This window comes from Copadichromis virginalis, linkage group LG9, assembly GCF_057382275.1.
Source record: "Copadichromis virginalis isolate Kocher_CV1m ecotype Utaka linkage group LG9, C_Virginalis_male_GT1.1, whole genome shotgun sequence".
NCBI classification, from domain to species: domain Eukaryota; kingdom Metazoa; phylum Chordata; class Actinopteri; order Cichliformes; family Cichlidae; genus Copadichromis; species Copadichromis virginalis.
The window spans coordinates 34,123,372-34,138,303 of record NC_140626.1 but is presented as its reverse complement, the minus strand read 5'-3'; the positions used below and the strand labels follow the sequence as shown (position 1 = coordinate 34,138,303).

Below are 14,932 nucleotides of genomic sequence, written 5' to 3'. Positions count from 1 at the left end.
GAATCAAAGACCGTCCACGGCTTTTTTGTCACAAGTGTTTAAATGACAGTTTTAGGAGGCAAATGTTATGTAAAAAAAACAAATTCCAGTCTAGTTATTGTAGAAAACATCTGATCTTATTCAGTTCATATTTACACTACATTGCATTGTGTTCTTTAACGCTGTAGTGTAGTATTTTTGTGGGATAGGAGGGTTTCTATCAGATTCCTAAAGTTTTATTTGTCGTCTGATAGACATACTTCAGTGTTGAGTAAAAGTACAGCAGAGGACGTAGAGTTGGTACTCTTTTCTGCATCTTGAAGGACCAGAGTCCCTGTAGAAGCACGTTTTGCCATGAATCTATGGATATATCTGGGTGATGACACTGAAGTGTCAATCTGAATGATTAGAGATCAATAACTTTAACATCTGAATCTGGCATGTACAGAATCATCGACCAAATCTGACGAAACAAACTTTTAAAGTTTCCTTGCACATGCAGCCACACCTTAGGCGAAGGTCTCGGCCCACGCCACATTTCTTTGCCTGGGAAATGGAAGGAGCCGTTTACTGAAGCATCTGCAAACATACGTGAAGCCACAGCATATGAGACAAAAACGGAGTAGAGAGACTTCTCAAGAAGTCCGCAGCCTGAACTCTGAGGCAGCTTTCTTTCAGGAGCAGCTCTCCAGCCTTAAAGGACATTCAAAGCTTTTCTTTAGCTTTCAGCCGTCTGTCGATGGCGCCACACTGCTTCAGTCACGCTGAGGTTCGGGCTCTGGGGGGCTGATGATGGACTGCAGTGCAAAAGAAAAAAACTGAACTGACGATCAGACTCTTTCCAGATGTTACTGCACGCGACAGTCTGATGGTGCTTTGTTCATAATGCCATCAGATTTTAACGAGATGTCCAGACTAAACCCAAACTCTCCTTCATACACGTCGATGGTTGGAGCCAAACATTTGAAATTTTCGCCTATCAGTTAAAAATGTTCTGGTACAAGAACTGAAAATGGAAACCGGGACGCTGTGTGATCCTCGTGCTGACAGGTGTAGCTCAGAGCAGCTCTGCTGGTTGGAGGTTCGACTCCAGGCTGCAGTCATGAACCCAAAGCTGCTGAACGTTAGAGAAAAGTCCTTCAGTGGCTGAGGTGTGTGTGAGGACATGGATGGAACTGACAACGGATTTTCAGTTAAACCTTTATTAGCTGCACACAGACATGTTGGATTTCATGACATTAAAACCTGTTCATGCACAATAATTCATCTTTATCTTACAGAATATACACCTCACATTCACCCCACAAACACACAGCGGTGCAGGCTCTGGCCCCTCCCACAACAGCTGATATCAGAGCGATATCAGGATCACCTGTGCAGGTAAACCCGACCGCATGAAGGTGTTAGAGCCGCAGAGGAGGAAGATTTTAGCAAAAGCAATCATCATAAATTAACACATCCTGTTAACATTTAAGGTGGAGCAGCAGGGATCGGGCCACAGTAACACCACCTTTTCTTAACCCTGGGGGCGGCATGCTAGGATGCTCTGTGGCGTCACTCTCACGGTTTCCTGCAGCAGGACACTCGTGTGCACGTGAACGTACGCGATGATTTGCGTCCCGTCGAGTCGTCTCCTCGCCACGGAGACCGGGCTCACACGGTGGAGGGCTTCATCAACGCCTGCTCCCCAAACAGCTGCTTGAAGTGAGCCACGTGCTCCTCGCAGTGCTCACCTGGGTTGAAGGCGGGGCTTCCCCTGAGTCGCTGGTTTCTCTGCTGGAACGACCTAAACACCGTGTAGAACAGCATCTGGTCTCCGGTCTGCTGCGCCGCGTCCAGGAACTTCCGCGCAGACGCGTTGTCGTGGCCACCTGCGCCGGGAGAAACACGTCAGGGCGAGTTTGCGTTAAACACATTCGTGTGTGTGAGGGAGGAAACGCCTCAGGATCAACGCACCGACGCTGCGGATGAATCTGAGCGCGCCCAGAACCTGCTGCTTCGACAGCAGAACCTCGATGATCTCGTCGTTGGCCGTGGACAGACGCTGTGAACGCAAACAGGAAGTTTACAGCGATGAACCAATGAAATGACCACGTGAAGGTTTTTAAGCTTGTTTGGTACCTTCAGCATGTCCAGGGACAGCTGGTGTGCGGGTGGGTACGTGCTCTCCAGAGACAGCAGCAAACACGCCTGAGAGGACACAATTCAACAATGAGACACTGAAACGATGGACGTAACCAGCACGTCGAGGAAGACGAGCTCTGCTCGGGCTCAACGGGAGATGAGGGGCGTCGACAGACCCGCAGACTCGGCGTCTCAGGATGAGCTCCTGGTTTGAACTCACCAGAGGTTTGGAGTCGCTGAGGACGTGGTACTGCAGGAACTGGTGCAGCATGTAGAACAGGTTGTGTTGCACCAGCGTCTTGATCACCAGCTCGTACAGGTAATGCTGGAAAAAACCATTACAGGTGTTACCAGGACCAGTAACAATCCCAGCCTGCTCGCGTGGCTCTGCTGAGTTACCTGGACGGTGATCTGGAACTGGTTCAGAGAGCGGATGTACTCCATCAGCACGGCGATGATGAACTTGTGGGAGACGCCCTGCGGGCACAGAGCAGGAAGTTCATCACATCACCTGGTTTGAAAACGTTTGGGTGGAAACTCACAGGAGCCCGTGCGGCGTACCTTCCTCTCCGTGAACGAGGACAGGACGTGCGTGTACATGTCCGACTGGTCGATGACGGCCTGAGTTCTGACCGGACGCTTCTGGGCGGCGCTTCCTCGGCTCGGTCCGGACTCCATCGCCTGCAAACGGGGAAAAAAAAAAACAAACCCTGTTAGAAATCAGATCAGGTGACTTTAGGGAGCAGGAAGCTCCGTGGGTGCCTCACCTGAGTGTAGCTCTGCTCCGCCTCCAGGTAATCTTTGTACACCTGGTTGAGTTTGTCAAACACGGTCGCCACAACAGGAAGACTTCCCTTCTCGCCGACCTCCAGAACTGCAACACAGACAGAAGAGTGGGACTTTGGCTCGTGGCACAGCTCGCCGTTCAGAGGAAATAACAGCATGAATGTGCGAACTACAGGTCGAGCTGCTGCCTCAGATTGTGCCTGGTGTTACTGGTTTCACTGGTTTCTACATCCCCTCAGTCCTGGCTCACAGCTTATTTTATGTTTTACGGAGCATCGAAGCAGAAACGTCGACCCAGAGGAGCAGCTGGATCCTCAGGTGAGTCGCTCTGGTTTTCTTCATAACCAGAGCGCCGTCTCATCATCAGCTTCGATTTCTGATCAGAGTAAAGACGAGCGGCGGTTAGATACACACTCTGCGAGCAGACCGACAGGATGACCATCTTGCACTCTCTGCGCCGTAACAGGAAGTCCATCAGTTTGCCTTTGTCCTGCAGCAGGTTGACTGTGGGCGGCAGCTTCACCTGCAGGTACCACAGGTAACCTGAAACAGCAGAAATGATGCTGTGGATGGTGGAACAATCATTTTTAGTCCGTTCACAGAATTGTTGTTTGACTTATGTGCGAGAAAATGAAACGTCTCTGACGTCGGGCTCAGATAAAACAGGATTTCCATCAGGGCTGCTCTACTGCAGGAGACGCCTGGACCGAACTTCAACCCCACCATGGATTCACCCTGAACGTAGCATTAAGTGTATTTTCTCCATCGTGCGTTTGCGTTTGCTCACCTTCGCTGGCGCTGATGATGATGTCTGGCTGGAAGACGCTCCAGGAGGAGGAGTCTGGAGTGACGCTGAGGAAAAGAAACGCCTGAGACTGGCAGCGAATCAAACATTTACTGTGAGGAAAGGATACAGAGCTGACACGGCACCGGAGGCTGCGAAGGAACGGCCGCCGGCCCTGCGGGGAAGACGAGAGGACGGTGAAGAAGAAGCACAGCTTCACAGCAGCGCGTCACCTTCACGACTAACTAAGCAGCATCGTCGATAAACAGCAGAGGTCTGCAGTCGGTGCCAACCTCACGCTTTCGATGCTTTGCTCCTCTCAGCTTCACTTCTGTTTCACAGCTACTTAAAGGCGCAGGTTCGATTCTGTGCTCTTCTCACGGGTGCCTGTAACTCCTCTGCTGTTAATCACATATTTCCTGTTCAACTAACTCATTTCATCTATTCAAAGCTGAACGTTTGCAGTTTGATCACATCTTGATTCATTGGTAGCTTTCGTGCGTACCTGACAGCGGGATCCTGTAGGGGTGGATGGACCTGGCGGGCAGGACGGGCTGGTGGATGTTCAGGGCACAGTCGGGCTCCTTCAGCTTGATGTCGAAGATCAGCGAGGTCTGAATGACAGAGCATGAAGCCGGTTTAACAAAAACACCTGAGATCATCAGCTCCACCGTGCCCGGCGCCTCAGAGGAAGGACGGGGCTCTAACCTGCGAGCTCTGGTGATGAACCACCACCAGGTTGTCGACGATGTTCAGAGCGAACTTGCCCGTCGTGTTCAGCTTCAGCACGTGACTCTTCTTACAGGAACCTTCCCTGAGCCACACAGAGGGAACACGAGAGCCTGGATTTAAAGCGTCAGCGCGTTTTAAAGCTCCAGGCCAGCAATCAGCAGACGCTGCAGAGCGTTTACCTGGACAGGTGGTACAGCACCACCTCTGCACTGGGACTGTTGGCCGTCCTCGAGTGATGCTTCAGGTACATCACGTACAGCTGACCATAGCTGCAAACACATAGTTAAGTCATTGTTGTTGTTTTTTTAAGTGCAGCACAAACAAAAGAAAATAACCCAGCCTGTGAATTACATGGTTGCCATGGCGATGTCTCTCTCTGACAGGCTGAGTTTGGCGGGTTTGGGGACAACCGGCAGCTCGATCTCAAACTTGGACATCTTGGACATGGTCCCGTTCTGGAACAGCAAAACAAAGTTTCCTCACATCAGCTGACCTCGACTGCAGGTGAAGCCACGCCCACTCTAGAAATGATCCATTCAGGATGCACAATGAAGCGATGTGGATGTGCTGCTGCACAGAAACGGCCTCTAAACCGACCAATGAACGCACGCACACTGAAATCAAAATGACGAGCTTTGTGTTGCTATAGCGACGTGAGTATCCGCCTCACCCTGAAGGCGAAGGGCTGCAGGATGTTCCCCTGCACGGTGGTGGACAGCAGGATGACGGCGGTCTCGGGGCAGTACTGGTACCAGTTCACGTTGATGCTCTGACTCTTCAGCAGCTTCAGGCTGCGCTTGTCTGGAAACACCTGAGCACACAGGAGGTCATGACATCACAGCTGAACAGGTAAAGCTCAGGTGAGCCTGAGGCACACACAGACACTTTTCACGTTTATCGTCTTAAATGACGAGAACCAAAGTGCCAGGCATCAAACTGATGTCACTTCCTGTTTGTCCTTGTAGAACGCACACATGGAGATGAGACGTTTCAACAGGTCAAACACTGAATTGTTCCTTTGAACTCTCCAATCAGAGGACATTGTATGAAGATTTGAGTCACATGACCACGCAGAGCCGAACACTCAGCACAGCTCTCTGTGGGCGAGCTGTTCGGGTTACCTGGTAAAACTCGATTCCCTGGTCGGTTATGAAGACGACCTCGTTCCAGTTGGTCCAACAGAAACCTAAAATGCTGGCGTTCTTCGTCTGCGGAGCGACACAAACATCATGAGCCCAGTTCGTCCGTCAGCAGACGGCCTGCAAACAGCAGGAACTGCAGCGTACCTTACACTCCTGACTGAACTCTGTGTGCGGGTAGTCGGGGATGAAGTTGATGAAATCCTGCCAACACAAAAACAGCGTTCGCCCGGATCAGAAACATTCAAAACAGAAACGTCACATTTGAAACCATCGCTAACCAAGCATGCGTGACCTGCATGACCAGAAGGAAAAAAATAACAAACATTTACAATAAAAACTGAACTTCCAACAAAAAAATTCAACATTTACAAATAAAAAGGTTTGTATCATAAATTCTCCACTAGAGGCAGAGGCACAGTTTTATCAAATAAGTGTGCAGGATTTTAGAAACGAGACCACAATGAGGCGAAATAAGGCAGGAGCCCCGCCGCTCCTCTGCGCCTATTAAGACCATGTCTGAGTGTCCCTGAACTCACCACAGACTTGGAGGTTCTCTGCACAGCCAGGATCTTGTTACCGATGGAAAACTTGATGCATTTTACTTCTCCTTTATCGTCCATCCTGACGAGTCAAACACACAGTTTACATAAGCATTCCCGTTTTACTGATCTAAACACTGCCAGTGAACGCATCGCTCCAGTTTCGCCTCTCCAGTCACTCTGACCTCTGACCTGAAGGCTTTAAAGACCCAGCAGCAGCATGAAGCCGAGAGTTTCAGTATCTGGGACAAGTTATTCAACTTTCAGAGCGTCGTCAGGCATTGGGGAGATAACCTAAACCCACTTTAGATGGAACTTGCACACATAAAGGAGGGGGGGGGGTCACAGGGAAGCGTGGGTTTGAGTTGAAGAACACCTTCCAAAGCATACCCAGCTGTGTGCAACGCCTTCATTAGCATCTCCAGGCCCGGCTTCAACCACCAAGAATAACCCAGAGCTGTGAAGGTTTACCCTCATGTGGCGACAGGTACAAATAAAGATTAAAAACACGGACGTGCTTTAGCTTTAAATCCACGAACCTGAAGGCGACGCTGCTCTTGTCATCAGGACCTTTAACCACCACCCCGGTGGCTCCACCTGAACGCACTGCGAACACCTGGAGAAAGAAAACAGATGTCGGACAGCTGCACACAGGTGTGTTTAATATAACACGCAAACACCAGAGCGGTGTAAGTCTGAGCAACTTTTACTGACACAAGAGATGAAAATGTCCTCTATCACTCAAATATGGCGAAGAAGAGGCCACACCTGTAAAAACGAACCAAACAAAATGAAGCATGTTTGGGAGAATTTCACGTCAGCTGATCGTGGTTCAGATTAATCGCAGTTTGATAGCAGCTGACAGTGAGTGAAGTCCTCCGGGTTACTTCTTATTTTTCATAGTCAGAGCTTAATTTAAGCCAGTTAACATCCTAAATAAAATAATCAATTATTAAATATGTTTTAAATAAACTCCACTGTCACATTTTACCGGAAATGTTCCAGCTTTTGAACTTATTCATTTAAATCCGCCGGCAGAAGTTTTGCTAGCTGTTAGCTGTTAGCCGTTAGCTCACCTGCTTGTTGGCCTCGTCGAAGAAGACGTTGTTGACGCTCGAGGCATGTTCGAACTGCACGGGGTTCTCGCTCAGCTCCAGGTAATGCTCCTCGGCCATCCTTCGCACCTGGCCGCCGCTTTATTTCGCAGGTTTCCGCTCGGTTCTGCCTCCAGACTCCGGCCTCTGATCGCGGAAGAAGAGCGAAGCAACCGGCCAGAGACACGACTTCCACTGCAGCCTTCACAATAAAAGCAGGAGTTTTATTGTTAGATGTTCATATCCTCTGAGGCTCTGTATAAAACGGAGGAGGCTTCCAGCAGTGGCGTTGTTGTGGGAGTTGAGCTACTGCCTCTTGCAGGTCACTGCACAGTCAACAATACTGGTGCTTATTATTTTTAGTGTATCACTTTATATGTTAGGAGATATTTTTATTCTCCTTCATCTTTTTTCAGTTGCTCCCTGTAAGAGTGACCACAGCAGATCATCAGCCTCCGTGTCACTCTTTCCCTAGAATCAACCCTCTGTGCGTCCTCTTTCTCTACATCAGTGAACCTCTTCCTGTTTTCCTCCTGCCTGACAGCTTCATCTTCATCATCCGATGTCCAAGTTTTGGGCAAATCAAACAAGCGGATCATAAAGAAGGAAATTACTTTCCCCCAGCTCGCACAGGGGTGCTCAGCAATCGGGTGCGAGAGACAAGATCAGAAATGTCTGAGGCCGTTTTTCACAAAGTTAAAGTTGTTCAGTGTCTTCTGCACGAGTGAGGGGAGAGCGGAGCAGCATCTGTGAAGCAGATTTACCAACCTGACCTCATCTCTTACCAACAGCTGTGGGCACCAGCAGAAGCGATCTTCTTCCAAAGAGTGCGTGGACTCCGCCTGAGAGACAGGAAACGGTACTCCACATTACAAGGTGCAAACCAAGGTGGTTCAGCATGTGACCAGGACGCCTCCTCCTGGATGTGGATGGGTGCCTGAAGATGGATGCAGCTGACATGGAACACCAGCAGGAATATTTGACCATCTCCCAAACAAGATCCCGTGTTTGGAGCAGGAATCATAATAATCAGATAAAAAAGGAAAGCACCCGTTGAACACCTGTTTACGAGAGATGTGATCAGCTTATCAGCCCGTTTATGTTTCGTCACACTTTTAATGTTCACTACAGGACTAGTCCTGCTTTAGGACAGTTAACGTGGATGTTCTTGATTTATTAGCATCCCTCCAAAGTAAGGTCAAACTGGAGGGCAAAAAACATTTTATTCTGAAGGCCATCAGTTTACACAGGAAGTCCCCCTCACACAAAGTCATGTGACAGATCATGTGCTGGTTAGTGTTTACTTCCCTTGGAGCTCCTGAGTTCTCACAGATAAGGATTATGTTCTTACAAAATAAAAGCCAACAAGAAGAATTTTCCATGTTTGTGTTTTATTCTGAATTTGCACCATGAGACCAACATCCTGTTGAAAACCCGACATTACTGTTGAAGCTAGCAGCAGACAGCAGGGCTTTCTGCAGGCACACCTGCTCTCCTCCACTGTAAACATCTGAAATCAGCAGACCTGTTCATAACGTTTCATTCTCACTCTTGAACTTCCTGCTTTGACCCAACCCTCCATGCCTCCTGAACACAGGAAAACAGGAGCTTTAATGTTTTTACTAGAAGAAAAATAAATTCATTTGATTTTACAACAGTGAGGTTTCAGCTGATTTCTACTTCTTTCTAAAGTTTTTGAGGGTAAATCTGTTTTCCTGCAGCGTGATGGTAATAAGAGCGCCTCGGTGACGCAGCAGCTCGTTTCCCCCTGAAGTCGGGTTTTAATCTACGAAGCGTTTACAAAAACACACACTGCGAGCAGCGTGGGACAATCTTAGCAGGAAGACCCGAGCCTCAGGAAACCGCCTCTGATCGTCTGACGCTCTGACTTTAACGTCCAATGTGGTTAAACGTTAACCCCGCCCCCTCACTCTTCCCGTTTACAGGAAGCAGCGAGTAGGGTGGTGGGTTGGAGGTGCCGAGGCGTCGTCCTCGTCCTCCGTTCATCTCTTTTTCGGATTTGTCTAAAAACACGGCGGGATCATGAAGAATCTGCGAGCTGTGCGGGCGTTAGTCATCGGCGTCGGGCTCTAAAGGGGGGCCGCCGTCCTCCGAGGTCACCGGGAAGGTTTTCTTGCCTCGTTTCTGGATGTGGTCTTCGTTCCTCTTCTCCAGCGCCACGATCTGTCGAGCAGAGAGACGCCGCGTGACTCCAGCTGCTTCTTAACCACAGTGTTGAACTTTTTCTCTAATTTAACGACCCCACGAGAATTTAACCGGCACCAAAACATCAGACAACCCTGATAACTGAGGATCATCAACCTGCAACATCTGCGTTACCTCTGCCATGAACTCGGCCTCGTCCTCGGCGCCCACGGGGATGTTCAGGCCGGTCACGGCGTTGAAAAGGTCATAGGTGCTCATGGCCTCGCTCACGCCTCTCTTCTGGAAGAACTGGAGCGACAAACGATTTAAATAAAAACGAGTGAAATCGTGAGTCAGGTTTAAATTTCCTGATCCAGCAGAGAGGAGACGGGCTTACCGTGGAAACGTTCCTGCAGTCTCTGAAGAGGAACTCCAGACCGTGGGGGTGGGTGGGCTCCACGGACTGACTCACGTCAATCAGCCACACCTGCAATGAGAGCGAGGGTGACTGATGACATCACAGAAGGTAAGAGGGGGAGGAGGACAGGTAAAAGCAGGGCAGCTTAACTCCCTCCCGATTCTGCCCCCTCTCCCCTCTCTCCTCCACGGTCTCACTGAACTCTGTCACACACACACACACACACACACACACACACACACACACACACACACACACACACACACACACTCTCTGACTCACTCACTGGCCTGCACCAGTTACCAGTCACTTTGTGGAGCATTGGACTGCCATTACCTCATAAGACTCTGTTGTTACACTTTCTCTTACCGTACATTACTAAATCTCCATTTGCACTATTTGCCTATTTGCACTACTCTGCCTGGTTTACACCCAATGTCATTTACCCATTATATTGTATAGCTTTCTTGTTATATGTAAAATTGTATTTATTTAAATTTTTACTTTTTAATTATTTTACCTGCATTTTTTAATCACTCTTATATTTAAATGTTCATTTGCTATTTATCTAGGGTTTGAGAGTAACGTCGTTTCTATTCTCTGTATGTCCTGTACATGTGGCAGAATCGACAAATAAAGTTGACTTTGACTTTGAGCTGTACCTTCCCTTCGTGCCACAGCATGTTGTATTCGCTGAGGTCGGCGTGGACCAGGTTGCACTCCTGATACAGCTGCTGCATCACCTGCACGGGAAGACGGCGAGAAGCCGCTGTCAGACGTCTTCTTCTCAGACTCAAAATGAAACTGAATTTAATCCTGACAGAGACGTCTGCAGGAGAAAGGAATGAAAACAAAGAAGCGGACTTCCTGTGGGCGTACGTACGTGGAGGACTTGGTAGTAGGCGTTCTTCAGGTCCTCTGAGTTCAGCATGGCGTCTTTGAGTTTGGGGGCGGGGACGTGGTCTTTGCCGATGAACGACATCACCAGGATGTGTTTCTTCAGCAGGACCACCTCCGGGCACGGGATCTCGGCCTTCTTCATCCTGAAAGCACACAGCCGGGGTTTAGGTCACGGAGCGGCTCCCGCCGCCCCCCCGTGGACTCCACTCACCTGCCCAGGTTGTGCATCTCCTTCTCGGCCCACAGACGGATGATCTTGCGTGGGTTCAGTTTGCTGAAGCGGTCCTTGAAGCGGTAGTCGTCTTTGATGTAGCGGTCTCTGTTCTTGAACTCGTTCAGCGTCGTTTTAAACACCTTCAGCACCACCTCGTCTGGGACGGGCTGCTCCTCCAGGCTGACGCACACACACACGCACACACACGCACACACACGCGCACACACACACACGCGCGCGCGCGCACACACACACACACAGTAAATCAAACACCACCTGTGGGCAGGTGTGCGTTTCCCGTCTCAAAGCATTTGTAACCTCGCGGCTGATTTTCCCGCTCACCTCCCTCCGTCGGCGTGGAACACCACAGACTCCTTCCCGGTGCTGATGCAGCCGTTGATGTTTTCCAGCACGCCGGCGTTCACCATCTTGTACATCAGCAGGCGAGTGCGAGGGTCCACGGCTTGCTCCTGAGGAGAGAGGAGGAGGAGTCAGAGAGCTTCAGCATCCTGCAGCGGGCGGAGGGCGTTTCCATACGTACGGCGGTGGAGTGCTCCTTCTTCTCGTGCAGCCTGGCGCTGCGTCTCTGCTCGCTGTAGCAGTGCCGCTTCAGGGAGTTAAACACCTGATTGGACAGCTTCAGGTCCATCCCCAGGCCGTCACCGACGTGGACCTCCGGGGCAAACTGGACGAGGGAGAACAGCACGCAATGAAAACGGCGGTGCGGCTGATACCTGCTGTGTTAGAGACGCACACACTCTGTTCTCCACCTGCTCCACCCGGAGCTGCCCAGCAGCTACAGCGTCCCACTTCAACCTGCCGTGCTGCTGAGGCCAAAACGAAGCTTTGAAAGCCGCGCAGGCTTCATCTGAGCGACACGAGAACTCTTTTTGTTTTCAGACAACGATCTACAAATCAGATATCTAAGCAAAGCGAGCTCGGCCATCTTACGTTGTCCATGCGTGCCGTGTTCTTGCGGCCGCAGGTCACTTCGTCATGTTTGGTGGTGATGTTCTTCCCCTTCCCCGTGAAGCCTTTCCTCGGTGTGGTCTGAGGTTTGTCTGAGACGACACACACACACACACACACACACACACACACACACACACACACACACACACACACACACACACACACACACACACACACACAGAAAAGGATGATGGTGAAGTTGAGACAGAGTGTAAAGAAGCTCAGCGACTGACGCGTCAGGCCGCCGTTTGGCGCTCTGACGTGTTGCTGTGATTTTGTCCTCCCCTGCAGGCGTCCTACCGGCTCTGTAGGGGTCGTGTCTCGTGTCCTGCCAGTCGACCTCGTCCCCGGAGCTGTCGCTGTCGTCGTACGGATGAACCATGCGGTAGTTCTCGAAGGAGATGGACACTAAAACAGAAACGTGTCACACTTTGAATTAAACTTTATTAACCGCCGTTCACAGACACGCCGACCGTGGCGCCTTCAGAACTTCAACTGCTTCACATAACCCGAAGCTTTCTGAATCACCTTTGCTGTCCCCGTTGAACTTCTTCTCCTCGCGCCGCAGCTGGTCGTCGAACTCGCGGTCGAACTGCATCTGCAGCATCTGGGCGAGCATCAGGTCGCTGGTGGTGTCGGGGGCTTCGTCGGGCAGCAGCTCGGCTGCAGGACTGAGAGACAGACGCGTTACCACCTGAGAACCTTTTAAAGCTCTTGATTTACTGACGACAGGAACGTTTGACGTTAACAGGACGGAAACTTTTAACCCTCAGAAGCTTCAACGGGAACTCTTACTCAGAGAGCGCCGGGAAGACGGCATTCTCCTCGTCCAGCTGCTTCGCCAGCTGTTCGCTCATCACCTCAGCGAGAGAGCAGGCTGGAGCCGCCGGGGCCGCCGAACCCCACGGGCTCTGACAGTGACAAGGAATAGACACATGAAATGACTGAAGGACCTCCAGAGAACGCCCCACATGAGTAATCAGAGTACTTGGATCATGTTACTGACATTACGATTACCTCAGGTTTCTTTGATCTTCAGTTTTATACTAATTCACTGTTTATATTCACACACATTCTTTAATGTTCCACAGATTTAAATGGATATTTATTGTTTTTACTTCTGTTTTACACATTTTATTATTTTATGTGTTTATGGTGAGCTTTTATCTTTTGCATCATATACATATATTATTTTATATCACACTCCCTTTTTGTGAAGCGTGTGCAGTCCAACACGGGACTGTATGACATCATTTCTCTCCTGATACCAACAGTTTCTGGATTGTTTTCTGGAATCTTTGTTATTGATTATTTGGTCAAAAAATAGTCCAAAAATCCCCCAAAATGTCCTGATTTACTCTACGGACGTCCCCCAAACTGACAAATTATCAGAAAGAAAAACAGAAGATAAGAAAAATCTGTCATCATAAAAACTTTTTCTTGATTATCAGCTAATAAAATTCAAATACTGGTGCAGTCAGAGCTTATTTTAGCCAATGAGCTGAAGTTTAAACTGGTGGAAACGGAGTCGAGAGTTTAGTGTTTTTTAAATGTTGGTTTTTCACAGATGGATGTTTCTTATTTCCTCCAGTCCGCCTTCAGTCGAGCCTCGGTGCTGCATGAACAGGTGAGTCAGGAGCTACAGGTGGGCCTGAGTCACCAGGCACAGAAGAACATGTTCAGACATGTCTGAAGCACAGCTGGTTATTATTTACAGTCTGGGGCAGGAGTGTTAAATATAAGGCCCGGAGTCCACAAATGGCCCGGCAGAGGCTCCACTCTGGTCCACCGGACTTTGGAAATTATGGAGGACTTTTAACTGGATTTCCTGAAGTTTCACCGTTTTCCTCACTGACTCAGACCCCCTCACGAGCCACTACAGCACAGTAATTATGTTATAGACCGATAACTACACTTCCTGTTTACTGACAGTAAAACAAACACTGTTTTCTGATTACAGGACAGTCTGCGCCTCCGCAGCTCCCTCTGTAGCGTCACTTCTGTTATAGTTCAAGCCCACAGGCAGCTGATTTCTCTGTGACGAAGGAAAACTGATGTTACAGCTGAAACTCTCCCGGACTCGATGTGAAGCTAAACCTTTGGCTCACGAAACGTTTCCGGGATAAACAGGTGGAATCTAGAGGTGTGTCATCACAGAGGCTGTCTTGGCCCGGTCCAGTCCGGGTCAAACCGGCCAGCCTGTGGTCTGAGCTGAAGCATCGGTGAGCTCATCTCCTGCTTTAACCACCAGCTGACAGGCTGTTATCTAAAATAACACACAGCTCGGTGCTAACCCGGTGCCTCCCGGGTTATCTGCAACCAGAGCCTTTAAAGGAAACAGCCGCCATGGTAGCACTGGGAGCGGCTAACAGCAGCCGCGGCCGCTCCCCGAAGTCTAACCGATAACCGCGGCAGGAGAGCCGGGCAGAGGAGGGACCTACCTTCGGTGTCTGCGCTGTGACTCCTGATTGATCCATGATGATGATGATGATTATAGATCGATTCTCTCCGCGGGGGGTGAATGATGGCTAGCTGCTGAGCTAACGTTAGCTTTGAAACTTCCAGAAAGTAAGGTGAATAAAAACCTCCACGCGCTGTGACACCTGAGCCAAACTGTGCTGGACACTTCCGGAACCGCGACAGAAATAATTTACGAGCCGGAAACAGAAGATTTTTTAATAAACCAACGGCTGTAAGGAGGCAGAAGAGGCCGCACAGAGGAGCTTCACAGAACAGTTGACCCTTAGCACGACAGGAAGAACGTCACTGTTCAACTAAGACACTACTGCCCGCCTTCACAATAAAAGCCCTCCCACTTTTAAATTAATACGTTTCCAGAACTAAAATCTTCTGAAATCCAAATGTCTGCATCTTTAATCTCAATGTTTAGTTGTTTTCTTCCACTCCATTGATTTAAAATCGCCTGGAGGTCAAAAAGTCACAAAATCTGAAAAAAAAAAAACGCATGAGCATCAATTTATTTAAAAAGTAACACAAATCAAGCTTCTTTCCAGTGATGTATCATTTTCTACTTTTAATATGTTATTTTCTTTTTCATTTATTATATGAAAATAAAATAAAAGACAAATAAATGATTTAGCCT

At 49.2% G+C, this 14,932-nt stretch overlaps 2 protein-coding genes across 3 annotated transcripts; both read right to left on the bottom strand.

Moving 5' to 3' along the window:
• Window positions 1–1,165: 1,165 nt before the first annotated feature.
• Window positions 1,166–7,401, bottom strand: rmc1 (regulator of MON1-CCZ1). 2 transcript variants are annotated; one of them, XM_085468853.1, is made up of 21 exons: window positions 7,078–7,137; window positions 6,801–6,854; window positions 6,626–6,702; window positions 6,084–6,168; window positions 5,692–5,748; window positions 5,527–5,613; window positions 5,076–5,216; window positions 4,757–4,860; window positions 4,585–4,674; window positions 4,382–4,487; window positions 4,179–4,287; window positions 3,804–3,848; window positions 3,677–3,730; window positions 3,304–3,432; window positions 2,871–2,977; window positions 2,665–2,784; window positions 2,503–2,580; window positions 2,324–2,428; window positions 2,101–2,169; window positions 1,936–2,023; window positions 1,166–1,850 (listed from the first exon to the last, which is right to left on the bottom strand). In XM_085468853.1, the coding sequence occupies exons 4-21, from the start codon at window positions 6,165–6,167 to the stop codon at window positions 1,633–1,635; spliced, it is 1,791 nt and encodes a 596-aa protein (XP_085324979.1). In that variant the 5' UTR covers window position 6,168; window positions 6,626–6,702; window positions 6,801–6,854; window positions 7,078–7,137; the 3' UTR covers window positions 1,166–1,632. The 2 variants fall into 2 exon arrangements, with proteins under 2 accessions (XP_085324979.1, XP_085324978.1); XM_085468852.1 differs by lacking the exons at window positions 6,801–6,854; window positions 7,078–7,137 and adding an exon at window positions 7,163–7,401.
• Window positions 7,402–8,535: 1,134 nt separating this feature from the next.
• Window positions 8,536–14,613, bottom strand: riok3 (RIO kinase 3 (yeast)). Its single transcript, XM_085468854.1, has 13 exons — window positions 14,271–14,613; window positions 12,625–12,740; window positions 12,358–12,500; window positions 12,130–12,237; window positions 11,809–11,918; window positions 11,399–11,542; window positions 11,200–11,327; window positions 10,855–11,037; window positions 10,627–10,786; window positions 10,406–10,486; window positions 9,723–9,812; window positions 9,521–9,634; window positions 8,536–9,364 (listed from the first exon to the last, which is right to left on the bottom strand). Exons 1-13 carry the CDS (start codon window positions 14,304–14,306, stop codon window positions 9,251–9,253), a joined length of 1,527 nt encoding a protein of 508 aa, XP_085324980.1. The 5' UTR covers window positions 14,307–14,613; the 3' UTR covers window positions 8,536–9,250.
• Between the last annotated feature and the right edge of the window lie 319 nt (window positions 14,614–14,932).

Coding starts and splice junctions, on each gene's coding strand:
- rmc1 (XM_085468852.1), bottom strand. CDS start 7,261: ATGGCCGAGGAGCATTACCTGGAGCTGAGCGAGAACCCCGTGCAGTTC. Junction 2,978..3,303: donor CCTGTCGGTCTGCTCGCAGA/GTGTGTATCTAA, acceptor TCTGTGTTGCAG/TTCTGGAGGTCGGCGAGAAG. Junction 2,785..2,870: donor CGGAGCAGAGCTACACTCAG/GTGAGGCACCCA, acceptor CCCCGTTTGCAG/GCGATGGAGTCCGGACCGAG.
- riok3 (XM_085468854.1), bottom strand. CDS start 14,306: ATGGATCAATCAGGAGTCACAGCGCAGACACCGAAG. Junction 12,501..12,624: donor GTCTTCCCGGCGCTCTCTGA/GTAAGAGTTCCC, acceptor TCTGTCTCTCAG/TCCTGCAGCCGAGCTGCTGC. Junction 10,487..10,626: donor CCTACTACCAAGTCCTCCAC/GTACGTACGCCC, acceptor CTTCCCGTGCAG/GTGATGCAGCAGCTGTATCA.